Source organism: Acomys minous (assembly GCF_964271855.1).
Source record: "Acomys minous genome assembly, chromosome: 10".
Taxonomy (NCBI): domain Eukaryota; kingdom Metazoa; phylum Chordata; class Mammalia; order Rodentia; family Muridae; genus Acomys; species Acomys minous.
In genome coordinates this window covers 45,212,556-45,240,014 of record NC_140491.1, presented here as the reverse complement: position 1 = coordinate 45,240,014, position 27,459 = coordinate 45,212,556, and the positions used below count along the sequence as shown (strand labels likewise).

The 27,459-nt window shown below is 47.9% G+C and overlaps 1 protein-coding gene across 8 annotated transcripts in view; it reads right to left on the bottom strand.

Annotated features, from left to right (window-relative positions):
* Window positions 1-27,459, bottom strand: part of TNS3 (tensin 3) — a 413,668-nt gene that overhangs the window by 176,096 nt on the left and 210,113 nt on the right. For 5 of the 8 annotated variants that reach the window (XM_084800091.1, XM_084800092.1, XM_084800095.1 and 2 more), the window contains 11 exons: window positions 26,533-26,704; window positions 24,297-24,934; window positions 23,461-23,547; window positions 22,091-22,222; window positions 18,065-18,160; window positions 17,411-17,488; window positions 16,549-16,626; window positions 6,827-6,995; window positions 5,648-5,716; window positions 5,524-5,550; window positions 1,180-4,314 (listed from right to left, as the gene is read on the bottom strand). In XM_084800091.1, coding sequence (XP_084656217.1) covers window positions 4,170-4,314; window positions 5,524-5,550; window positions 5,648-5,716; window positions 6,827-6,995; window positions 16,549-16,626; window positions 17,411-17,488; window positions 18,065-18,160; window positions 22,091-22,222; window positions 23,461-23,547; window positions 24,297-24,934; window positions 26,533-26,704 — 1,691 coding nt within the window. In that variant the 3' untranslated portion in view covers window positions 1,180-4,169. Of the gene's footprint in view, window positions 1-1,179; window positions 4,315-5,523; window positions 5,551-5,647; window positions 5,717-6,826; window positions 6,996-16,548; window positions 16,627-17,410; window positions 17,489-18,064; window positions 18,161-22,090; window positions 22,223-23,460; window positions 23,548-24,296; window positions 24,935-26,532; window positions 26,705-27,459 lie in introns of those variants that run through there. The other 3 variants (XR_014782790.1, XR_014782791.1, XR_014782789.1) reach the window with 3 other exon arrangements.

Sequence of the window (27,459 nt, the reverse complement as noted above, 5' to 3'; positions counted from 1 at the left end):
AGAACTTCAGGAGTTGGCTCGCCTTTGCAATCCAGGTTCCAGAAACTGTAGTCGGGACATTGGGCTTATTCACTGAAGGCTCTCTGCCTCAGCTACCTCACCAGGCCATTGCTATTACTGTTTCAGACGTACCTGAGCTTTGAGAGGGGACTACTTTGTAGCTTAGGCTCGCCTGGTGTTCACTAGGCAGCTCGCTAGCCTGCCTCAAACTCAGAGCAAACTCCTATCATTAGCTTCCTGAGTCCCAGGACTGCACAGGAGTGTTTCATATTTTACTGTTTTGGAGTTTTTGTTTGTTTGTCTTAATGTGCATTGGTGTTTTGCCAATAAGTATGTCTGTGTGAGGGTGTTAGATCCCACTGGAACTGTAGTTACAGAAAATTGTGAGGTGCCATGTGGGTGCTGGGAATTGAACTCAGGTGAGCAGCCAGTGCTCTTAACCACTGAGCCATCTCTCCAGGTCCATTGTTTTTTTGAGACAAAGTCTTGCTATACACCACTGGCTGTCCTGAAAAATGTTGCAATCTTTCTTTTTTGTCTCCCAAGTGCTGGCATGCAATTTAAAAATAATTTGAATATAATTTTTTCCCAACATATATTTCTAACGTTCTCAAAAGCAAAACATGTAAGTAGATAGTTGAACACTATAACCCATAAAACAGACATCAGAAAGAAAACAAACAAACCAGAAAACCTATCCTCAAATCCTGGCAGGCAGGCAGACACATAAGTATATGCACACACATGCACACAGACACATACAACACACAGACTCAACATACAGCTTGGGGCACAAAAGTGACCGGAGCAAGGCAGATGGCGCATGGCGGGGGGTGGGGGTGAGTACTTGCCACGCAGGCTTGAGGACTTGATTTCAAATACCCAGAACTCACGTAAAGCTGGTGTGGTTGTGTGCGGCCATAATCCCAGTGCTCTCATGGCCGGATGTGAGGTGGAGGATGGGGTGATGGGGTGGTGGGGGTGAGAGGAGAAGAATCCAGGAAGTCTGTGAACAACTAGCCTGGCCTACGCGGCAACCAAGAAGAGACTGTCTGAAACAGTGGGAGTTGAGGACCAATAAACAAGACAGTCTCCAGATCGTCACACATGGCAGGCACATGTGCACCCACACTCACAAACGCACAGGTGCACACAAAAGACTTAAAAACGAAACACCTGTTTCATTAGTGTTACCAAGGTCATAATTTTTTTTTATTATACTCTGAATAAGGCTGATATTTAAAGAGCAGAGAAAATGCCTATACAAAAGGTTTATAGAACACTCATTTACATACTGGATACATATTCTTTACAATATGGAATAGCGAAAACTGAGCTAATAGATAAAAGACAGATAAGGCAACATTGCAATGTTGTTGACACTGAGGATCAATGCACTGTGGCTTTTAACATGGGTACAGCTCAACACTGGAAACTATAAAACCATTAATGGGAAGGTTAATGGGACCCTGACAATCTAATCAGAAGTGGTGGGGCATCACTGAATTTCCTCCCAGAATAGAGTAACTTGTGCCCAACTGATGGCCTTGTGGCAAAAAGCCTGGGCAACGCCCCTTCCCGGTGTTTCTGAGCACACAGTGTAGTTAGCCTATGATGCTGTGGCTCATCTTCTTCTATTCAATACACACATTACACACGGTACACAGAACCTAGACCTACCAGCTCCCAGGAAGTAGTAGAGCTGTCTTCCTGTGGCTCCTCAGAGCAAATTGCTTGATACCCCTGACCACTTTTACCATGAGTGAAGATCATGTTTCAAAAGCACATTCTCGGGCGCATTCCATGCCAACCTTTGCAGCATTCAGTTTACTGGAAGGCTGGGCGTCAGCTCTGCCTGGGTGATTTCTGATTAGGCCCTCTCCCCTATTGCCTGGCTGGTCTGCGGTCTTTGGGCCGCATCTGCATAGAAACCATGATAGGACGTGGCACTTCTTGGCCAGAGAACCAACTTCAGCCGCCACCCTGCCCCAATCTGGATTTTAGCTGCATATGGATAGCTGAATCACTAGAAGCCTCTGTGGAAGACATGGGGCCTCCAGGGAATGGCGGCACAGTCCATCAAACAGGCACGTCAGGGTGTGTCCACAAGGAGGTCCTTAAGGACCAAGGCAAACATTTGGCACAGAAATGAGGCACTTGCTTTTGGTGCATCAATAGGAGCTGAAAAGTGGAATGGTCCACCTACACACACACACACACACACACACACACACACACACACACACGAACTAAAATGGTCCACCTGTACACACACACACACACACACACATACACGTGTGCAAACTACAAGTGGAATGGTCCACCTGTGTATACACACACACACACACACACACACACACACATACACGTGTGCAAACTACAAGTGGAATGGCCCACCTGTGTGTACACACACACACATACACACACACACACACACACACACACGCACACGCACACCTCGACCGAGTTGATTCCAATTCTACATGTAGTTACATCTCTGCCTCCTTTTGAAACAGAGACTCCATCACAAAACCCCAGCTTGACGAGTGTCCCCCATCCCACCTGTGAGATGTATAAGCTAGGACCCGATTTTAGGAAGCGGAGAGTGGAAATTTCAGGCTAGGACAGGGATGATCAGAGCCCTTCCTGTGCGTAAAGTTCTGAGAGGAGACCTCGGCTTTGACTCCCTGTAGCCCCGCTCCATCTCCATTCTGGGAAGTGCTGGGCTCACTGGCTTTTCCGAAATCTCCGGCCACTCACAGATGCAGGCAGGAAGCCTGCAGCACTGGGGTTGCCCATCTTAGCCTGAACCATCACACCCGAGGGGCTAAGATGACTCGGCAGATCAAATATGGTCAGTGATGACTAGAATCCTTGATCTTTCTTTTCATCCACTTCTCTCCCTCCTGATACACCCACAGAAGTCCCCCCTATGGAAGCTGCAGGCGCCACAGGAGAGTCACAGTAACAGCTTCGAAAGGCCACGTGCGCTTTGGATCACGCAGGCCCCTCGATGGCCCAGCCAGTCCTGCAGAAGCAGCTGAGACGGGATGCCAGTATCTTATCAAGTCTCCCATTTCTCCTGGACACTCCCATCAGGGGAAAAAAAAAACCATCCACTTCTGGGCAAGACGTCACTATGACAAGCAGAGGGCAGGCTGCTTGAGGCAAATCCGTTTGGCAGATGAAGGACTGCACAGCATCACCCCGAGGCCACTGTTCACCTTCCCCCCCCTGAGGGGCCAGCTGTCTCTGGTGTGTCAAACAAGGGTGCAAGCCTTTTAGCAATCACAGCTCGGTCAGCCGCAGCATCTGACACGGGTATAGTATGGCAATGGCAAGCGGTTATAAATAATTTGGCATAAGTAAAATATATATTATATAAAATGGCATGTTTTTTTGTTTTTGTTTTTTTGTTTTTTTTTTAAATTCCGTCTTCTCATTTTCCTCCCAAGGTCCTCTAGGCTTTCCACAGCCTAGCCGGCTATGTGCGAGCAGGATCGTGGAGTCTTTGCCACCAGCAGTGGGCTCTCTTGACACCGCACGTTCCAGAGGCTTCCACCGCCCTCATTTCACATGCCTTCCGCTGTCCCCTGACTTAGACACCCACCATGCTCCAACCTACTCAGACCTTCACTGACCACTCACACACACACACACACACACACACACACACACACACACATACTTCTCATCAGTTTCATCACTGTCTGCTGTAGAAAGACAAGATGAGGGAGTCGCTGGCCAGCGGAGCGCCTCTACTGACGAGTGGGGTGCCATGGTGACTCGGGCACCAGCCAAGAAGGACTGGCGCTCCTCATCCACACAGATGCTAATGAGCCACACTCAGGGCGGCCTTGTCTTCTGTACTCCCTCCTTGTGCAGCCCATGCAGGTGGGACTCTGGAGAGGCCATTTCTTGAGGCCAAGATCCTTCCACTCGAAATGCTCCCAATTAAATAGGCATGTTGGAGGATGAGAAGTTACTCTAAGGCCAACCTGGGGTGACCTTGTTTGTTCCTGGTTTGAAGAATTGCTGTATTCTTCCCCTCTTGGGTCTGGAATGTGAGGATTGTCAGTCTGGTACAAATGAAGGGTGCCCCCGCCTCACCCCACTGCCATCTTCGGGACCCGACGAGGGGATCTGGCGGGTTTGGCTATAGAGGGGGCTTAAATCTTCTTAGGGGAGCCGATCATGACCTTTGACACAAAGTTGACAATGGCACTGGCAGGCTGCTCGGGGTCATGCTCTGCAAACAGGTGACATACATTATCTGTGGCACTGCCTTGTTTCCGGGCCACGAATCCAAAGACTCTGCAAGAGACAAGGCTAGGTCAGAGGAGCCAGCACAGTGCGCAGCACCACACATGCATGTAGGCTCTCCCTTTCTCTCAGTAGCAACCTGGGGGCTACGACGTGCCAAGCACTAGCCTAGAGACCTGTCCACCACCCTGACCGCTAGCCCTTAGGAACTACTGCAGGTAGAGTGAATTCTGAACGTAGAGGAATGCTACCGAACCTTGAATCAAAGCCGAGGCTCTGACTGCTCCTTAGCACCTCCTCTGGTGGGCTAGGGGTCCTGAGCTCCAGTTAGCCATGCAAAATCAGGGTCTCCCATGCAAGGTGGGGTCTTTAGGGGGACTCCAGGAAGAACTCCCAGCCCTGCCTAGACTAGACACCCAACTAACAAGGTTAATAAGCCAAGGACTCCTCTCTGGCCTGTGCGACTATGGTCACTTCAGGAAGTCATGGCTGTCTGCTATTATTGATCAGTTCTCTAGAGCAGGAAGAGCTGAGAAATGGGCCTGGCGGGGGGGGGGGGGGGGGGAGAGAAGGAGGCACGTGACAAACATATGAGATCAGCAGTGTAGACTAATACAAAAAGCTCATCTGATAGCCACAGAGTGAAGCCTCTGCTGGTGGGGAGGATTAGGATTAGGCTCCCCTGACCACCTTGATGGAGATGCTGAGCACGGAACGAGACTGCACTGGCCAAAGGTGCAGAACACACTCCCTCAAGACGGGGAAGTGTTTCACATGGGCTTGACCCACATACTGCTGAACCAAGAAATCTGTGTATGAAAAAGGACTCTTCAGGCCAGGCATGGTAGCGTACGCCTTTAATCCCAGCACTTGGGAGGCAGAGGCAGGCGGATTGCTGTGAGTTCAAGGCCAGCCTGGTCTACAAAGCAAGTCCAGGATAGCCAAGGCTAATCCAGACAGACCCTGTCTTTAAAAAAAAAAAAAAAGAAAAGAAAAGAAAAGAAAGAAAGAAAAAATAAAAAGGACTCTACAGATACAATATAGAAAGTGCACCTCCAACCTACTGCAGTGGGCAAGCCAACACCGTCCAAGCCTGGGCTCTAGAATAAGAACATGTATCTCCTACTTTTTTACTTTCAGTTTAACTCAGACAAATGTCCCTATTGACAATCTTCTTTTAAGTAAGCCCTTCTCTGCAAATCTAGAACTGAGTTTGCACTGCGGTTATCCTCAAATAGGGAAGAAACGCTGGCGACTTACTTAGAGGAGGGGCCATCTTTGATCCACCTTGAGAATTGAAGAGAAGAACTCATGTTAACGTTTTAAAATTAAAGGATAAAAAAAAAAAGAATACTTTTTGGTTATAAACATGCAAAGTTCTTACTTCCTGTCTTGTGGGTCCAAAGCACAGAAAATCACACTGCTTACAGGGTAATGCCTCCGGAAGAAGAGCCTGTTGGGTAGGTAAAGAGAGAGAGGGTAGTTTCTGTTACAGGGGGTCAGAGTGATGGATGATCAGCCACAGGGAAGGTAAGGATGGGTCTATGAGCTACAAGAAGCTTGAGGGGCAAGTGACAAGGCACATGAGGCAACGCAGGACCATTGCACTTTTTGGCTCTCCCAAGGCTGAGCCCACACCAACAGTGCTTTGGAAGACATGTGCCCACTGCACTTTTTAGATGAGTTGCTAACTTCTGAGGTAGGTACTCTGGCATAGGTTTAAAAGAGGAGGAGTAGGAGGAAGAAGAAGAAAGAAAAGGAGGAAGAAGAGGAGGAGGAGGAAGAGAAGAAGGTGAAGGAGGAGAAAGAGGAGGAGGAGAAAGAGGAGGAGGAGGAGCAGGAGGAGGAGGAGGAGGAAGATGAGGAGGAGAAGAAGAAGAAGAAGAAGAAGAAGAAGAAGAAGAAGAAGAAGAAGAAGAAGAAGAAGAAGAAGAAGAAGAAGAAGCAGCAGCAGCAGCAGCCGCCACCAAACATCAGAGTTTAAAGCAGCCAACAGCTTCATCCTAAATCAGTAGGTGTAAGACTCTGAGCCTTCAAGCTATTCAGGAGCTTCAGACGATGTGTTAAGTAAGGAACTGGCTCTGGGGAAGGCACTGCAGGTGTGGGGCCTCAGGCAGGCTCTGGTGCCCAGAAGGCTCAGGACCGGCTGCATCCCATGCATTTGCCCCAAGGGCTTCTAATACCACCCTGTGTTACTCTGGTCAGTTATGGAAGTAATGATGCCAAAACAGAAGCCAGTAAATTCTGGTCCATCTCAGTGGTTTTTAAGTAATGACTTAAAGGATACTTTATCTTTTAAAAAAATAAAAAAAACTTAAAAGAAAATAGCCTTGGGGCTGGAGAGCTGGCTCATGGGTAGCATTTACAGCATGGGGGTAGGGGTGGGGGTGGTACACAGCATGGCATGGGACATATCCCTGGGGCTCACTGACCAGCCAGTCTAGCCAAACCAGAGTTCCAGGTTTACTAAGAGATTCTGTTTCAAAGAATAGAATGGAAAATGACTTAGAAAGACACCGGATGCTGACCTCAGGCTGTCCCATTCCTCCCACCCCACACTTACTTTCTCTGATTGTCAGTCAGAGTGATGCCCTGGGCTGACACCTTGAAGTGTACCACTGTAGACACTGGAGGAGGTTCCTGAACCAGAGTCATAGACAGGGCCTTCTGGACTGCCTGGTGACCAGTAAGGGACTCCATTTCCACAGAGTTCAGGTACCAAACGTTGCAGGCTGTAAGACAATGGGGGACGGGTGACAAACACATTAGTTAGGACTGTTGAGGACATTCACACTCTGGCATGCAGGGAGAGAGACCACCCAGATCCCAGATCGGCAACAATTTGAATGTGTGACCCAGCCCAGAAGCACTGGTAAATTCTTGATCCCTGCTCGCTTGTATTAAAGATGCTCTTTCTCCAGTGCCAAGGAAAGGCTATAACAAGCATGTTAGTGAAAGAAGTGCTCTGTTCTTCTAGGACCTTTCCTGGCCTCAGCAAGAGCGAAAACAATGGTTACATTAACACAAACGTTCGAAATGTGTTAAGTATGGAGACTCTGAAATTCCTGAGGAACGTCCACAAGGAGACTGGGTTGTTTTATTGTTTGTTTTTTGTTTTTAAATATTTGTTTATTATGTATAGAGTGTTCTTCCTGCATGTACAACTGCAGGCCAGAAGAGGGCACCAGATCTCATTATAGATGGTTGTGAGCCACCATGTGGTTGCTAGGAATTGAACTCAAGACCTTTGGAAGAGTAAGCAGTGCTCTCAACCTCTGAGCCATTACTCCAGCCCAAGGAAACTGTTTTGCATACTGTCTTGCCTGAACTGCTGGAAGGGCACACAGAAGGGCTGTGAGAAGATGGCTTGCAGACAGATGCCACCTCTCATGTGTCCCAGCTTCCTACACTGCCTACACTTCCTAGAGTGCTCTGCGGTCATCTCCCCTCGGGCCAGGAGATAACTGAGTGGAAGTACAGCCCCTTCTAGTCCTGGCCCCGCATTGCAAGCAGGTGTTAACACAGAATTGACAGTGTTGAGGCTGGTTTGCTGGCACATGGGAGGCTGCTTTTGGCTCTGCGTGATACTCACTGCAGAAAACCAAGGCCTCCAGTGCAGAGCCACGGGGGAAGAGCCCTCCCCTAGAAATGGTCCTGTTTGTCCCCTCTGAGCCTCCTGCGGAATCCTGTCACTGCAGAGGCCTTCAGAGGTGATGAGGATGTTATGAGGGTTCGAGGTGACAAGGATGTTATGAGGGTTTCATATAGCTTCAATCAGACTAGAGTGGGTGGCTATGAAAACGAGGCGTCCTTAGCTTCCCCTCTTGCTCTCCCTCTCTGTAATTTTCCTCAGCTGCCTGTCTGTTTTCTGTCCTAAGTCGAAGCAGCACACAGTCCCCCTCCCCCGCAAGCCAAGCAGATGACAGCGCCATGCTTAAACTCCACCTCCCTCCTTTATAAATGATCCCATCTCGTATATTGTTATAATCACAGAACAGGGCACTAGAATTGCCTTCGCTGGCTTCACATTGCAGAAAGGTAGAAGGGGATGTAGTAATTCTGCTTTAAAGGCCTCTAAGAGGCATGGTTCTAAACCTGTAGGTCATGACCCCTTCACAGGGGTTACCTAAGACCACCAGAGAACCCAGATATTTACATTACGACGCATAAATGTAGCAAAGTGACAGTTATGAAGTAGCAATAAAAATAACTTTATGGTTGGGAGTTACTATGACATGAGGAGCCGTGTTAAAGGGAGGGTTAAGAAGCACTGCTATTGAGTTTCACTAAGCAGAAATAATGTACGCCCCTGCGCCCACCCCCACCCTGTGCAAACCCACACAGAGACTCAGATGAAGGGTGGTACTCAGGTGCTGACTGTGTTGGGCTGTGTGCTTTTGGTGAGGTCCCTGGAGTGGCTCTGTCTCTCTGCTCAGAAGCAGCAGGTACCACATCTGAGTCCAGCCAAGGGGGCCAGGGAGGACAGCAACAAGAGGATGCCCCAGGCAGATCCAGCACAGGGCTTGCAGGAGCTGCAGTGCTGTTCCCCTCTCTACAGCGCAGGCTGGAACTCACATCCCGAGGGCCTGGGATCCTGACCTTCAGTGATCTGACACAGAGGGTGGCCATGATGAAGGAGGGAGGAGGTGTTTCACTGGCAAGAAGCCCCGCCCTCGTTCAGAAGTTAGAAGTCAGCCAGGACTGAAGCCTCACTGGCCCAGAAGAGAAGTCAAGGGGAGGGGGGAAGTCTGTCTCATCTTCAAACCCGAGCAGATACGTAGAGAACACAGCCAACCTCAAAGACTTGAGACAAGCTGCCCTCGCTGCTTTTAGCCAGGATTAGGGCTATGAGCTCAGCTCCATGGCTGAACACTTGCCCAGCCCGAGCACTACAAACCAACCCAACATGGAACTTTCAAAACTCACAAAAAAACAAAAAACAAAAAACAAAACAAAACAAACAACAACAACAACAAAAAAACAACAACAAAAACCAGAAGGATCCATCTGAGATACTTTTGTTCTGCAAACTCCTGAACATTTACTTATGACAAGGAGCCTGGTCTTCCCGCTATCTAAATGTCATTGTTCCTGAAGAAGAAATTTCTAACCCCAATACAATTTCTGCACTACTTTGAGCTTAGTCTAGTACCTCTCATTAATCATAGTCTCAAAGGGCCCCAAGGAACAGTCTATTAGTCTCACCGCCCCATTTGTAGACGAGACCAGGCTCAGAAATGTACGGAACATTGGTAGTCATCCATCCCCGGAGTTCAGGTCAAGGCGACTTTGCCAGCGTTCAGAACTGCCTCACAGTCCCAGGTGAGACCACTCCAGGGAACTGTAAGCCTTGGTGGTTTACCTGCATGCCAACTCCCCGCCAAGCTCGGGCTTTTCCTGTGTGCTCTTGGGAAAAAGAGCAGGGTGTCAAAAGTTCTTAGTGTTAAAATTGCCCAAGGCTTAGTGCCCACAAAGCTCTGATGAGACGGGCACCTTTAATGCTGGGGTAACCTGATTAAGTTGAGCCACATTTTATCAGGAGGATCTAAAAAGCCCAGAAACAACGTCAAGGTCTCACTTCTGCCATAAGCTCAGGGTACAGCTAATGTACAGAGGAAGATGCCCGTGTCCATTTGCATTGCAGCAGGGAGGAAAAAGAAAAAAGAAAACCGCTTATGTCCAAGAATAAAGAAAGGGTTAAATCCACCCTCTCGGTGAAATATGAAGCAACCAGCAAAGGGTAATCATGAAAATTATATAGCAACATGGAAAAATGGTTAGCAGGTAATTGGAAAAGCAGAATAAGCCATGTCTGCTATGATTAGAACTGCAAAATCAAAAGCATGTGTGCTATGGACAGACGCTGAAACAAGCCTGGAAAGTGGAAAACAGACTTCAGGACGGTGAACACTACCTGGGATCCTGTCCTGTTGCTCAGGTAGTTTCAAAAGGCATCATGTACACCTGTGTGCCTGTGTTGAGTGTGCATGTGCACGCGTGTATGTATTTTGACCTAACTACTACGAAAATCCCATAGACTTGGCACACCTAGATGTGGTTCATAGGAAGCCACAGACAAGACTACTGTCTTGGAGATGCCACAGGGAGCTTCCTGATAAAGATGGTCCAGCTGTGGTGCCAGGCAGGAGGGAACCTGGCTTTGGGAGGTGTTGGGAGAAATACTACCTCCGGAGGACGCTTCCCTATGATCATGACAGTGGGCCAGCACCAACTCCCACAGAGTCAGGCTCTCTGCAACAGAGACCATGGGGCCTGCAGAGCCAAGTGCTCCGGGTGGAGCTGTGGGTTGTGCTTCATGGGACAGTAAACAGGACAGCACTCTTCAGATCCACAGCACGGAAGTCTGTGAGCATCCACGGAGAGAACTTTACATCTAAAAGCAGTCTCAGGTCCACATATTTTAGCTCATCAGTGTCACTTCTGGGAGCTAAGCTTAAGGCAGTATGAAGAATTCAGGACCAATCAAGGAGAAAGATGGATTCCTTCAAGCACGGCTTGTCTCACTCAAAAACTAGGGGCAGGCTACCTGGATGACCGTGACGAGTTGAGTTACACAGTAGAGAGCTATATGACCACAAAGCACCGAGACGTGCGTTGCGTTTGTAAAAGCCATGAGCAAGCTCATTATACAATCTGCAAAGAGGAATGCAGAATGGCTGACCGCAAAGGACAGCCCCAGGAGAGGGGAGGTGCTAGGAACACTGCTGGCTGATACTCAGAGCAGGCTCTGGTTTAGAGAACTCCCAGCCCGCCTCCTTTCTTCCCAGTGTTCTGTGGCTGCACAAGGAACAGGTTCAGGATCATTTACCCACCCCCTCCTTCTTTTCACCATTGTCCTACTTTTTAATAATAATAATAATAATTAGAAAAAAAAACTTAAAAGAACACATGACATTTATCAAATTACATGTGCATTAGGCTAAACAGCCACTCTCTACAGACCTATGGAAAGTTTGGTGAAAGAGCCCCCTTTTTCAGGATTAGCTCACACACTCCTCCTCAGTTTCAAAAAGAAACAATTAAGAATTGAGGCTTAAAATACAGAAAGGAATTGTTTCAGCTATTGGAACAAAATCATAATGGCATTAGCATCAAATTTCCCATCCTGAGCTGACTGCTGTGTTGCTGAGTCTTGGCTTTTTTTTTTTTTTCCTTTCCTTTTCTTTCTTTTTCTTTTGAGATAGAGTTTTTCTGTGTAGCCTTGGCTGGCTTGGACTCACTTTGTAGACCAGGCTGGCCTTGAACTCACAGCGATCTGCCTGCCCCTGCCTCCCAAGTGCTGGGATTAAAGGCATGTGCCACCACGCCCGGCTGAGTCTTGGCTTCTACTGTAAAGATATGGGACATTTTCAAGGACCTTAGCAGGAGTCGAGAATCAGGATGACAGAACGGAAGTCAGATGGGTTGGGGGCTGCCGTGATCAGAGATGAGAACAGTCCCACCTGTTTGATCCAATGCCTGGGTTACAGGCATTCTATCTAAGTGACCTCAGGCGAGGATGGTGACAAGCCCTGGCCCAGATCTGCTGAATCCTTGCCTTTGTAGTGTGCAGTGGAATGGAAATCCACACCCCTGATGTGCTTGCTATAGGTTAAAGGAAAGAGTCTCAAAGCAGCCTTAAGTTATGCCTCATAGCTTAATGCCTAAGGTAGAGAATTTAACAGACCACAAGATTTGACATGAAGTCTTATCATTAGGAAAATCCATCCATTCAAAAGTAACAAACAATGTCACTTTAAAAGATGGGACAATGGGGGGGGGGGTTCTGGAGAGATGGCTCAGAGGTTAAGAGCACTGACTGCTCTTCTGAAAGTCCTGAGTTCAATTCCCAGCAACCACATGGTGGCTCACAACCATCTATAATGAGATCTGGTGCCCTCTTCAGGCATGCAGGCAGAATCTTGTATAATAAATAAATAAATCTTTTTTTTAAAAGATGAGACAGTGTATTATTTAAAATAGTGAGCTGTTCAGGCAGCAAACTGTTTCTGTCATTTTCTCATTTTGGAAGCTGCTAACCTGCACTTTCTGTCTACTCAGATAAATAATTTTATTCCTTCTCAAATCTCTGATGAAGTTGAAGACCAGATAGTTTGGTTTTACAATTAAGCTTAGTTGTTAGGGGATTAAGATGTTTTTAGGTCTAGATAGATGTTTTAAGTAGACAGAGATTAGATATGATATATATCATTCAGGATTCTAGACACACCTAGATAGGAAAGATGTTTTCTCCAAGGTTGCCAAATACAAAGAGCCAAAACACTATGAATGTAACATTTATATAATTTCTAATTGTTTGTGGGGTTCTTTTTGCAGTAGGTAGTTTATTATATGTATGTGCAATGATATAAATGTATGTGTACGTATGTGTGTGTGTGTATGTATGTATGTATGTATGTATATATAATGGTGAACTGCAGCCATACATGGGGTATGTATGTATGTATGTATGTATGTATGTATGTATGTATATATAATGGTGAACTGCAGCCATACATGGGGCATGTATGTATGTATGTATGTATGTATGTATGTATGTATGTTTGTATGTATGTATGTATATATATAATGGTGAACTGCAGCCATACTGGGGCATCTATAACACACCCCTCTATACGAGACTCAGGGGACATTATGGAAAAGGGGGTGGACGGATTGATTAAAGAGCCAGGGATCACAGAGGAGAGGGGAAAGGAGTGTCTTGCGGAGACACCATGAATACAGTACAAGATCAAGACATTCAACCTTCCAACACAGATGGAAGAGACACACAAGCCCCAATCCCAAGCCTTCAACTGATGTGTGGTAAAGGAAGTGAGAGCCAGTTTTCTTTAGGGGGTGTGGTTCCTGGCTGGTTGGCCAAGCTTCAATGGATGCCCCATTACCTAGACTTAATAAGTTATTAAAATAAAAGAAAGAAAGAAAGAAAGAAAGAAAGAAAGAAAGAAAGAAAGAAAGGGAACATGAGGTATGGATGGATGCATATGGAAGAAGGGTCTGGAAGGAATTGGGGTGAATATGCTCAAAATACATTATATGAAATTCTCAAAGAATCAATAAAATATTATATTAAAAATAATGTGCTGGAATGGAAGGGGAAGATTTAATTTCTAAAAGCAAGGGCAACGGTGGACATTAACATGACAGAACGCAACATTTACTGCATGAGTGCTAATTAGTTATGAGTGCTAGTTATGAGTGCTAGTTATGAGTGCTAGTCAGGGAGTTTAAGAACTAGGAAACAAACTGCTTCTGATGAGAGACAGTAAAGCAAAGAGGTGACTGCTGGGCCACTAACCATGTGGGCCTGGGAAGCAGGGCTTTGCTGCCAACACAAATGCAGATGGTGGTACATGCAAGATGCCACCTCTGACCAACAGCCAGTACATCAGGAGCTCCATGGACGGCGGGCGAGGAGACCGTGCCACCCACTGAGCCCCACGAGAAGAGTCCTCCCAGATAGCCATGTCACCATGATCCTATTTCTTCAGCCTTTTTTTTAAAATAATGTTGATACCTAGTTGTAGTTTAAAACCCAGCCACTACAGTTTTGTTTTGTTTTAATTTTTCAAGCACGTTTTTAAGAGGTAGAATCAAAATAACCAAATCAGCCAGAGGTCATAGCAATATCTTAACAAGGGGCACCAGCCTCAGAGGGCTCCAGGGAACACATAAAACAAATGTGGGGGCTCTGAGTGTCTCTCTTTTTGTGGTACTCACTGTCTCCTGTAGCCACCATGGGCTGTGGCCCAGGGCCAGTCTGTTCAGGTTCAAAAGGGATCAGATGAGAGAAGGAAAGGCGGCTGGCTCCCCGGGGAGAGGCTGTTCTCTCAGGTCAGAAAAACAATCTCAATGCCGCTCTCAGTGTCTGCTCATCTGTTCTCTATCTCCTCGGGACAGGGAGACCACCGTCCGCGTTGAACGACATAAACCTGAGGTCTGCGTAGCTGTGTGTCCGTGTCAGATGGCTGTACAGAGGTTACACTGATGCGATTAACTTTACACAGCAGGCCTACATTAGAAGAATACAAACTTCCCACGACACTCTAGAAGGATAGTAACTCGTTTAGGAAGATAGCAAAACAAGGAGATGGCGCTACCCATCAGCTAGAAAGAGCATATCCTTCAGAGTGACGCCACCTGTAGTAAGGATGTGGAGCACAGGGGCGCGTGCTCCATTGCTGGTGGGAATGCGACATGGTGCAGCCGCTTTGTAAAAAAGTTCTGTGATTTCTTTCAAAGCTAACCATACTCTTGCTACCATGATCTGGCAATCAGGCCCCATCGTATTTAATCAAAGGAGTTGGAAACATGTGTGAGCCAAGACTTACTTTTGGATGTTTTTAGAAGCACTATTCATCCTTGCCAAAACTTAGAAGCAACCAGTAGCTGCTGTGTGTTTAAATAACTATGGTTCACAAAGGGCTGGGGAGCTACTTTAGTTGGTAAAATGCTTGTGGTGAAGGCTGCAAGCGCCGGGCGTGGTGATGCAAGCCTTTAGTCCCAGCACGTAGGAGGCAGAGGCAGGCGGATCGCTGTGAGTTCGAGGCCAGCCTGGACTACAAAGCGAGTCTAGGACAGCCAACGCTAACACAGAGAGACCCCGTATAGAAAAAAGAAAGAAAGAAAGGAAGGAAGGAAGGAAGGAAGGAAGGAAGGAAGGAAGGAAGAAAAGAAAATAAAAAGAAAAAGAAAAAAAAAGAAAGAAAGAAAAAGGAAGAAAGCTGCAAGCATGCAGGTTTGAGTTCAGGTCCCCAGCAAGCACTGTTTTAATCTTACATACTGCTATAATCTTAGTGCTGGGAGACAAAAATAGGTGGGCCTAGCCATATCAGTGAGCTACAGGTTCAGTGAGAGACTCTGCTGCAAAAATAAATAAATAAATAAATAAATAAGTAAATAAGTAGAGTAATTGAGGGAATGTACATCATGGACCTCTACCTCTAAACACAGGTTCACACACGTGTTCAGGCATCCATATGCATATGTACAAAGATCGGTATGAGCAAATATGTAATCTTCTGCTCTACACATGATGAAAGAAGCCACCAATTCACGAAAAGCCATACAAGAAGCTTAATGCATATTACCAAGTGAAAGAAACCAGTCTGAAAAATGCTACATAGTTTGTGTTTACAGCATAAGGCATTCTAGAAAGGTCCAAACTATGGAGGCCATAAACTCAGTGGGAGGCAAGAGTAGGGAGATCAGAGGTAAATAAATTTTAGGGCAAAGAAAATACTTCGTGTGACATTGCACTGATGAAAGTATGTCAGAGGTATTTCTTAATCCCATTAACACCAAGACTAAACTCTACCTTCCTGGGTGGAGCAGAGCTATAGGCCATCAAAGGCTACTGAGAGGGAGAACCACTTTCTTCACGGATGAGTGCCCTGGTAAGTTATTAAATCCTACGTGGTCAACCCTAATTACATATGTACATAGGAGCAACACTAAACGGAATCAGTAGACTCGTGTGTTTGTGTGTGTGTGGTAATAATAATAACTAAAGAAGCAGGTGTCATGAATATGACAGGGAGTGGGAGGCATGGAAGGAGTAGGAGGGGAAAAGAAAGGAGAAGAAATGATCTAATTTTTCAAGAAGTTAAAATTTTTAAATAGAAAGATTGAGCTCTAAGTGAACTACAGATTTTATTTGATAATACAAGGACACGAGCTCCTCAGCTCTAACAATAAGGTGTGGGATGCAGTGACTGGAGAACCAATATTTACACGGGCTCTCTATACCTTCTATACCCTTCCATAATGAATCTAGGAAATAAAATCTATGAATAAGGATTTTACCAAAGCGTCATCGGAGTAGCCTGGTCTCCGGAGGCCTGGCTCTGGGTCGTGCATCTCACCACACAGATGGCAGAGCGCGGCCAGCAGCTGACTCACACTGCCTGACGACTGAGTCACAGCTTCGGAACATTTTTGCATTTTCAGCTGGCAAAGCAGGTCACCCACATCCTGCCTTACTGCACACCGACCCCCACACCAAATGCACGACTTGACATTTGTTCCACTGAATCTGGTCTTGTTCGAGTCAGACCAACAGTCCCAGCCCCTTACGCCCTGGCTGTGTCTCGTCCCAGCTGCACCCCACCCAGCTGGGCCAAGCATCTATAAAAGGAAACTTCCTTCATGGCGCACAGAAAAGCAGGAAATGACTGTCCAAGGGGAAGTTCTGTCATGGGAGTTCGGTTCTGCCCGACAACTCGGAGATGCAGAGATACAGAAAGCAGGGCTGTGTCCACTGACCTGCCCCCTGCTTCAGGAGCTCAGCTGCTGAGTTGGCCGCTGTCTGGGTAGAGTTTTCTGCTATTTCCTCCAGTGGATCTGCAGGAAGAGGGATGGGGAGGACAAATGAGTGCTTGAGACGCAGTGGTCCACGTGGCCAAGTTAATTTGATGACAGAATTCCCAGACAGTGACAGCAGGGTTAACTTTCTTTTGAGAGACAGAAATCCAGCCCACAGAAACTGCAAGCCCATCCAGAACCCAGATGGGGCTGGCATGGTCCCCTACAACATCTTCCTGGCCTCTGAATTCATTTACATAAATCATCAAATTTTAAAAGACAAAAAACCCCATTTACCTACACATCAAGCCCCCTAATTGCCTGGATATTAATTTTTAAAAATTATTATGAGTATTTTCTAACAAACATAAAAGTAAAGAGACTTGTTCATGACCAAAACTTAAACATAGCAGCATCTTGGTCATTTTGTAGGACTGTAAATCTGTAATGCGAGTGATCTTAAAAATCAGTCTGAACACACACTCACACATGTGTAAACACACACACACACACACACACACACACACACACACACACACACACACACACACTGCAGGCTGAATATTGCTAATCTCAAATCCAAAACCCAGACTGAAAGCCTCCCATATGGGCCACAGTGTGCAAGGCCTGCGAGCTGCTGCCCACAGCCTGGTCTTCTCCCTTTTCCATTCAGGTGGTTAGCAGCTTTCTTTGGGGCTTGTGAGGATCACATGTCATAAAAGGAATCTTTGATTATGTTCGGGAGCTCTCTGTGGGTCCCAGGAGCAGGCATGCTCTGAGCAGTGCAGAAGATCCTACATGCAGTGAGGCCTCCGCCCCGTACCTCTCTCCGGGATGAGCAGCTTGCAGGGCAAAGCCAAGGGTGTAATGGAATGCTGGCACACCAAAGCCGTCAGGCTCCCTGTAAAGTAGACAAGAGTATATAAGTATCACCAATTTCTTCACCCTCTCTGTTTAGCCAGAGGATCCGTTGGGACAGAACTTCCAAAAGCCACGCCTTTCTATCACTGTGGGATGCAAGCCAAAGCTCCTAGAAATGACAAGGCCGCAAGACAATGAAGAGGCTGACCAAGGGACCTGCAGTGTCTTCTGAGCACACCGCCTTTGTAAGTACGAAGTGCCAGGTGCTTCCTAACGCAGGAAGTGAGGCTGCCCCAGTGTACCCGAAGGCTGGGGCAGGCTTACAAAGTGGGAGGCTCTGGAGGCAGCTCTGGGGGTCACACTGGGCTCCAGTCCTGCTGGGACTCATCTGCTGACTTTCACCTTGTCTTATTCTGGCTCTGGAAGGGTCCTTTCCATCTATTTTGCTTTGACAAAGCCGCTGAAGCACAAGCTCACATGGCTCAGACGGCAGCCTGAGGCCTGGGGGCTGAGATGAGAGCAACCCACCATGGCACAGAGGCCCTCGAAGCTCAAGCCACTGAAGGAGGGCATCCGTGCACCGGTAAGGACCCAAAGAGCTTCTCAAGTAACTCACCGAAATATGGTTCATTCGAGCACCCTTTCAATCGCACTCCCTTTGGGGTGCACTCAATCAAGAAGTGCCGGACAAGTTCGTTGGATAAATCTCCAGCTGTGGAAAGAACAACAGACATTTAGTTCAGTGCATAGGGAGACTCAGGATAGGGAGGACAGGCTAGGAAGAGATAAAGGAAACACAGAAATATATAGATGACAGATGGACAGAAGGAAGGACAGACGGATAGACAAAAAAAAAAAAAAAAAAAAAAGCCTCCGGCAGATATATAAGCCAAGAGTTACACCTAACAAGGGTCTCTTTGAATAGAATTAAGCCACTGCACTATGGGGTCACATAGAGCCACCTTTGGGATGGTCTGAGGGCAGTACCATAAGCCAAGTGGATGGTAAGACTTGTTGGAGCGGAAACGTAGAGACTGAGAGATGACTCTGAGAGACATCCTCTCACGTGACAAGAACTCCCAGAGAAGCAATGAACTGGCCTTGGAGCACTAGCTGCATTCCTCCAAGAGAGGAAAGGCCACTAAGGCCCGAGCAGAAAAGACTTTAGTTAAGTGCTGGAAGGACGCCAGCCCTCCGGGTGAGGCGGAGACGCCAGCCGGGTACAGAAACGCCTTCAGCAACAAGCATTCTGTTGTGAAGGGGGACCGCTCTACCAAACTGCTAGTAAACAGGACACTTGTGCTTAAGCCAGCTGCTGAGCCCAAGGAGGAGTGGCACGAGGGGAGGTCTCTGAATGGAAAAGTACGAACTGAACCAGGAGAAAAAGAACCCACTGCTGCAAGCTGCGAGAGTCAGGGGGACACCCTGCGTACTGTTGTTAGCAGCCTATGTGGGGTATGGCCTGTCAATCCTGCTGACACTGAGACCTGCTGGATTTGTGCTTGGAGGTGGTGCCAGAGGCTAGCCTCCTGTGCAGGCTGAATATTGCTAATCACAAATGCAAAATCTGGCAGACTTTGAGCACCAGTATGAGACCATAAATGAAAGATTCCGTACCATGAGACTTTGCTTCTTGTGCAAAACAGTGGACACTATTACATAACATTACCTTCAATGTGTATGAAGAGAGTAGGAATTCTACACAAAATGTAAAGGAATTTAATGCTAAGACTTGGTTCTCCCATGTTGTTCCCAGCACCCACATGACAGCACGCAACTGTCTGTAACTCTGCTTTCAGAGTATCTAACAGGGCAACAGACTTGTACATACTATACAGACCAACACGCAGGAAAAACAGCATACAAATAAAATAATTAAAAAAAAATTTTTTTTAAAGACTTGAGCCTCGTTCCCAAGATATCCGATTACGCAGGTACTTTGAAATGTGAAAATAATCAGAAACTTCGGATATATCTGTTCGGAGCCATTTATGATCAGGGATACTGAGCTGGAATTAGGCTCCACTGTGTTTATGAAGAGCAGCACACATTGGCAGCGGTGCATGTCAGCACGCTCTAGGGGCAGTCAAGCTTGCAGAGAAGGGATGGCGTGCGTCCATTATAGCCCGTGTCAGATAAAACAGACGGAACAGACACATGAGCCTTCCTCTGTGGGAGGAGATGATGCGGGGCACCCAGGCTAATGAGAAAACCCGTGGAAGGCCTGGATTCTACTTGTGGGAAACGGCTCTGTGAAGACGCTGCTGCCGAGGGCTTTTTGGAATGCAGAGTCCATAACGGCCACAGCTGTCTCATCTCGGGATGACTGGAGGTGCCACGGTGACTCGCTGGCTCTTGTTCTCTCAAATCTACCACTGGACTGTGAAAGACACATGTCAAACCCAGGCCTGGGTGCAGGCACGGAGGAGAGACTGCGCTTCACCCGGCAGAGACCTCCATGCTAGGTTTCTCACATCTGCTATTGACATAGCGTCCGTTTTGTTGCTTCATCCTCGGACTTAGTACAAAGTCTTCTCAAAGCAGGCTATGATCCCAGCCATTCTAAGGCTCTCCCTGATTTGTCACTAGCCAGTGCTCCCATGTAAGGCCTGGCTGTCCTCAGCAGCCAGATCTGAGTGAGTGCTCAGTGCTAAAGGCCTTGTTTCCCCAGCAGGAGTCAGTGTTCCAATGAGCTTCATATATATATATATATATATATATATATATATATATATATATACTTTTTTTGTTGTTGTTGTTTGTTTGTTTGGTTGTTTGGTTGGTTGGTTTTTCAAGACAGGGTTTCTCTGTGTAGCCTTGCCTGTCCTGGACTTGCTTTGTAGACCAGGCTGGCCTTGAACTCACAGTGATCCACCTGCCTCTGCCTCCCAAGTGCCCGGTGAGCTTCTTATGTTGAAATCCTAGATGGTCTACAGAGCCACATCTGTGTGATGTCGCTTATGCTCCTCCTCACAGGCCTCCTGCCCCCTCACCAGAAGCCCCGTCAGCACCCACAGGTTTGGGGACTGTGCTCTCCGAGTCCCAGGTGCCTCCCAGGTGCACATCCCTGTAGCAGGCCAGCTACCTGTGTGCCTGAGGCTAGCCTGTTGGCAGCCACCTGTGTGCCTGAGGCTGGCCTGCTGGCAGCCACCTGTGTGCCTGAGGCTGGCCCATTGGCAGCCACTTGTGTGCCTGAGGATGGCCCGCTGGCAGCCACCTGTGTGCCTGAGGCTGGCCCGCTGGCAGCCACGTCATATATTCTCAAAGCAGCTCGAAGCTGTTTGCTCAGGAAGCTTTCAGCACAGATTTCATGCAAGAGTTTGAACAGCTCTTCTCAGATCCAGGCACAGAATAGAACAGAGAGGTGCCACATCTGTGCTCACTCTGCTCCCTCTCCCCTGACAACGCAATGTCTCCCACAGATCCATGCGGCAAAGACTTGGCTCCCAGGGAGACATTCTGGTGGTCAGGGAAGATGTAAGGAGAGGGACAGGGTCACGGAGATCGTGCCCTCGGGAGGGTGGTGGAACCTAGCTTCCTTCTCAACCTTTCACTTTGCAGGCAGTTGGTGAACACGAACTCCCTTACGCACGATCACGCTGTTGTGATGATGTAACACAGGCCTCGTACCAAAGCCAACCAAATGAACTGAACCTTCTAAAGCTGTGAGCCACGGTGAGCCTCATCACAAATTAGAGAACTAGCCTGGGCATCCGCTCACACAGTGACAACCGCATCCTCCTCATGACCAGAGGATGTTCTTTTCCATAGTCCAAAGCAATTATTTTTGGTGGTAAAGAAAAGGAAAAAAAAAAAAAAGAGTTTTCCTGGCTGGCGGGGATGATGTGGTGGTAAAGATGGTTATATATAGGTGAAGGAGATGGATGAGCAAAAAACATGAAAAAACCTGCCAACAATGGCCAAAAACAAAACAAAACAAAACAAACAAACAATACATTTGTAAAAACAGAACAAAGAGCTATGAAAGAAAATACGGGTGTAATTTAAGAATTTAGTGAATCGTTGAACTCTGACTCACGACAGGACGTGTAAGAATATGAGCTACATTAGTTTTCACATTGCAAGTTAAAAATAGACAAAAGATCATATTAGAGATGACTGTTTGCCTATCAGTGACAAATCACGAGGTCACCGAAAGGAGGGAGGGCTGACATGAAAACAGGGTCCTTTACTGGTTTTTTTTTTTTTTGCTTTATTGAAGAGGTTCTCAACATGTGGGTCACCACCTCTTTTTGGGGGGTAGAGTGACCCTTGCAGAGAGGTTACCTAAGACCATCGGAAAACACAGATAGTTACTTTATGCTGCATATGTAGCAAAGTTACAGTAATGAAGTAGCAGCAAAAATAATTTTATGAAAAAAAATTTATGGTTGTGGTGAGGCGGGGGGTGGGGTGGGGTGGGGGGTGGGGGGGTGGGGGGAGGGGGGGTTTCGCCACGGCATGAGGAGCTGTATTCAAGGGTCTCAGTGTTAGGATGATTGACAACTACTGCTTTACTGTGTGATGGAAAAGATGACTTGCTTAAAACAAATGAGGATTAAAAAAAACTGTATAAATGATGTATTTAAAAAGATAGCTCCTCCCTCCAACCCCCGCCCCAGTCTATTCCACGGGCCCTTACCTTTCTTGTTCATGTGCAAGACAGAAGGAGGAGGTGTGGCCACTTTCATGGCCAGGCCGTAGGCCCCTCGGAAGGAGTGACTGTCTCTCACGATGAATGACCCAGGAGCTTTGTCCTTCAACATGGCAATGGCTAGAAGAGGAAAAGGCATGGGTGACTGTAGGGGGCAAAGGTCACGGTCAACCTGGCCCCTGAGATGGCGCCACCTCTGAAAAAATCTCAGTGTAGTCTGAGCTCTAATGCTCAACAGTGGAAGCCTACTGTTCTTTTGGGATTGGGCAATGGGCGTGGGGGTGGCGCAGCTGCTTGAAGGTGGACTGTTACGAAGCAAGGTTTTGACCACTTATGGCCGATCTCTATTCTGCACACTTTTCAACAGTGTGAGACGCATGCTGACATGTTTGGCGTGCCCTACCTCCCGAATTCCTGTTCTTTATAAGTCATCTACATCTCAGGTGCTCTGTGACATCTCCAGAAGATGGACTAAGACAGTCCCTTCTCCCAGCTGCTTCTCCACCCTGGAGACCCCGCTTGCTTGGCTGATAAACGTGAAGTAAGGAAAATGCCATCTTTTCATCTGTGCTGCTCAGCAGGGAGACAGGAGACCCTGCGAACACTGGCAGTGTGGGGCTGCTCTGCGGAGCCCTTGGACTTGCTAAGTAGCTTTTCCAAAGGCCGTCTAAGGGAAATGAAAGTCTTTCTAGGCCATGGTTGTTTTCCTGGCTTCCTCTCCATTTAAAATGACAACAGCTTCCTTGAGCTCCCAGGAAAAACTGGAGTCTCTCAGTCTCTATTCTAAAATCTAATGGCAGAATTTCAGGGGGAAAGAAAACTAGCCTTTCTAAGAGATGGTCCTATGCAGAGCTCATGAGCAGTTAGTTACTTGCGCACCTCGAAAACCAGGCGGGCAATGTGGGGAGGTTCATGCAGGATGCAGGAAGCTTGTTATAACTATAGCCCCAAACTCCCCACTCCCTTCTATGGCCCGCAGCCACTGAGCTCGACTGTCTCCCAATGCGTCTGTCTCTTCCATAGCCCTCTTTCTGCAGTAGAGACCTGAGCAGAATGTCTCTTCCATAAAGCAGTGGTGGGCTGGCATGGCTGGCGAGCCGCTGGCCTGGTGAAACTGCCGATGTTCATAGGCCACACACACACGAGCCTTGAACCCACTTCTCACCCAAACCCACACCTGTCCTGAGTTTTCCCCCATAGGACTGTGAAGGCTGTGGACATTTCCCCACAGGCCTTTGATAGAGGTGTGGTTTGTCCTAACTTCATCTGCACCACAGCTTCCACGAGGGGCCCCTGACAGACGGACCCAGAGACCAAGTATGACTGACACCACAAGGGGGTCCCTTGTCCCAACCTACCTTGTTCTCTTGAGATGTCTGCCTTGTACCAGAACTTGGAAGTGTCTTGAACAAATTTCACGATCACGAGTTTATCATTTGGGCTATCTGCATAGCAAAAAAGTTAATACAGAATATTTGTACCACTGCCTCATCTACGATGAAGCTGTAAGCCCAAACCCATGTGTAGGACTGAAGGATGGACACGAAGGTCCCGAAGGGAAAGGAGATGCAGCTCGAAGGAAGGGCAGGATGGGAGATCCAGTGCTCACAGTACAATGCAAGACACAGACGCTTTCAGTCCCAGAAAGGAGAACAGGGCAGCAAGGCTCAGGGCCAACACTCAAAACATTTCATAACTCGATTCTGGATTAATTATTTAATTGAGGAGAAAGAAAGTAACTTTTTGTTTTGTTTTTTGGTTTTGTTTTGTTTTTCGAGACAGGCTATCTTGGACTAACTTTGTAGACCAGGCTTGGCCTCGAACTCCCAGAGATCTGCCTGCCTCTGCCTCCCGAGTGTCGGGATTAAAGGCTTGCGCCACCACTGCCCAGCAAGAAAGTAACTTTCAAAGATCTCTGTTTTCAAGTCAAAGTAAAGGCAGAACGATTGCAGCATCTGCACGGTCTATGGTTGCCATGAGTCTATAGCAGACTAAGGAGGAAGCGGAGCGGGATTTACCAGAAACACTAGGTCTGCCTGGCTTTAGGCCAGGAGGATGGGGGAGAGCCACGGGGGGGGGGGGGTTCTGAACATTTCCTGCAGGACACTGAGCACTGGAGACCAGATCAAATGGGAAGGCGCAGAGTCCCCCCACCCCGCTTCTCCTGAGGGAGTGGGCAGATGCAGAGTCATACCTGGCAAAGGTGAGGCCACTTCTGGAGGCTTGCAGAAGTCTGGAAGGACGTTCGGGAAGGGGATGCTCATGGTGCTCCCGCTGTGGGGGCTGGAGAAGCCACTGGAGGAAGGGGAGACCGAGCCCAAAGAACGATCGCCCTCTGAGGCTCTCTTCTTCTCGGGGAGGGGTGGCTGCCCAGGCAGGCTTACACCCTGGTTCTGCAGGCCTGGGCTGTGGTGGCTGCCGGGTCCAGGTGACACCGTGAGAAAGTTGTGGGACAGGAAGCCGTTGTCGGTGGCCCCTGATGTTGTCAGAGGGGCTCCGGGAGCTGGTGGTGTGCCGTGGGAATTGACCAGCAAGGAGCCCGGGTCCTCGCCAGGCGGAAGGCCACTTGTTACTGGGGCGGTGTTGAAGCCTAAGAAGGCCGGGCTGCCTGCAGGAGGCCGAGCATCCTGAGGCTCCGACAGGGACAGCTCATGGCTGTGGAAAGAAGGCTGGAGCTCTGAGGACTGGAAGCAAGGCAGCCCTGGCGAGTCCTTACCAGAGCTGCAGAACTCGTGGGTGCCGAGGGGACTTTCAGAAGGGTGGCTGTTCCCCAGAAGGGTTAGGGTGGATTTGGGGCTGCTCTCTACCCACTGGCGTTCTGCAGAAGGTGGGCTGTTCAAAAGACAAAAACAGCCATAAGGGGAATGTAAGGGACACACGAGTACCTCGAAACCAGCAACTGTTATAAGACATAGAAGAGACAAGGCTGGGGAAGTGGGTACTGAGGCTTGCTGGGCAAGCATGCAAGATCTCCCATCCCTTCTATGTGTTTCAGAGACCCAGGTTAGCCCCAGTCTAAAAATATCATATAGAAAATTCTAGAAGTAAACAAGTGCTAAGTCTTAAATGTCATTCTCAGTAAAATGATAAAATCATGTACTATCCTACTCAATCATGTCCAGGGTGTGAATCGTCCCTTAGTCAGCGCATCCATGTGGTATACGCTACCTACCTGCCGTTAGTCAGTAATTAGATGACTGGCTGACATGGTATGTGTCTATGTCCAAGTAACTCTCAGGTTACTTAAAAATGGCCCCCAAGGGGCTGGAGAGATGGCTTAGTGGTTAAGTACTGGATGCTCTTGGGAGGAACAGGGTTTGATTGCCAGCACCCACACAGTGGCTCACAGCCACCTGTATCTCCTTGTCCCAGAGCATCTGCTGCCCCCTCTTAACCTCCACTGGGACCAGGCACACATGTGGCAAACAGACACACATGCAGGCAAAATATTCATACAATAAAAATAAAGATACAACCACATTTTTTTAAAAGGCCCCAAACAGCAAGAGTAGGGATAAGGACCCTGGCTGATTGGCTATGCCAAATGGATCTGTCATGTACTTCCTTTGAGAAATGGTCAAAGCTATCTTAGGTAGGTATGGTTGGAAATAAATGAACATATTATGTGCAGGGTTTGTTCCTAACTAGGATCTGAAGCATCAACTAAGTGCAAAGACCGTATCTCCTGCGGACAGAGGGATTACCTGACTGGGAATGAACATATTCAGGAACCTAAGAAAGCACTAGAAATAAAGTTCTTGCAATATACACATATTTAAACTGGCACTAAACTAAGTATAGACTCTACATGTAGTGTCAAAGCCTTTGAGGACCCTCCTTATTATTTAAAAATTTTTTAATTCCTCATCCATCTATCTATCTATCCATCTATCTATCTATCTATCTATCTATTTATCTATCTATCATCTATCTATCTGTTGGTTTTTGAAGACATGGTTTCTCTGTGTAACAGCCCTGGCTGTCCTGGAACTCACTTGTAGACCAGGCTGGCCTTGAACTCAGGCCTCAGCCTCCTAAGCACTAGGATTAATGGTGTCTGCCGCCACACCCAGTTAGTCCCCTTTATTTTGATGGGAAGGGAAACTGGGAACCGGTACAAGAAACACAGGGGAATTTAGTTCTACTCTGGGCCAGAGAGGCAGCTGGCCTTACTGAGTTCCTAAAGGCCTGCATCTCTGTAAAACAGAAAGACAATTTGGTCTGCCCCTTTCTTCCTTTCCATTTTTGCAATGCCTCGAAGAGCATTTTTTCCCTGAGGAGCAGTGTCTAGTGCAGTCCCACACATGGACTCCTCTTCCCCATGCCTGAGTGGGGTCACACTCAGGGCCCTGCTCCACCCACTCCTTTCTTTTCTACCCTCAGCTCAGAGCTCTGGCCTCTGACGACAAGGTTGAAGCCCCTCTTCCTACCTCTCTCTCCTCTGGCCGGGGCCGTTGCTTGAAATTGTGCAGGAAGATGCAAACACCTGCTGGAAGTTGGGTGTTGCAGGCCTGTCAGCCCGAAGCATGATGGATTTGGGTCCGAGGGGGCTCTCTGACATCCCCACGGTGTGGCTGATAATCTCTGTGCAGCCTCGTGGTTCTGAAGTGAGGAAACAGAAAGCAGGGAGACCCTGATTGTGTGACCCATAAAGTCACAACCTCAGCCCTTGTGCACGTCGATAATGAACTGAGCCGATTTCTGAAGCTTTCTGTGGCTCATGGACACAAGGAACCATGACAGCAACAACACAGAAGGCTGGAGGGGGTGGCTCTGTCCCGCTATGTGCGGACTGTCCCCCATCGCGGTTTCCAAAGAGAAAACAATTAATTCCACATGTGCACTGTCCACCCTGAGCTGGCTACTCATGTGTGAGGAATAGACTCATAAAGGGCCCATCCACGCCCACCACCCCCCACCCCCGTAAACCAGCAGGAACCTTCTCCACAGAGATGCTCTCTCTGGTGAGTGCAGGCACTGCAGAGCTACCACATGTTAATGTTTACTTTTCCTCTTTTCCCCCAACCTCCTACATTAGTGCCTCGGGGGCTGCATGTCCAGGGACCATGGGCACAGATTTGATCTGCTACATACTGCCATTGGGAGGTGAGGATGCAGGTTCTGAGTCGCCAAAATCATAGAGAAAGGGGACATGGTACAAGCCAGGCATTCTCAGTCCTAAGCCTCGGGGGGCTGGCACCAGATGCCCAGTGATCGTGACAACAAGTGGCTCCTGGGAGCTAAAAAGGACTTGAGTGTTTTCCTCTGAGTGGCAACAAAAATCCTGTGTGTGGGAAATGCACCCAGGAAACACGGCCCTGGCTAATAACAGAAGCTTCCACTGTCGTATGCACCAG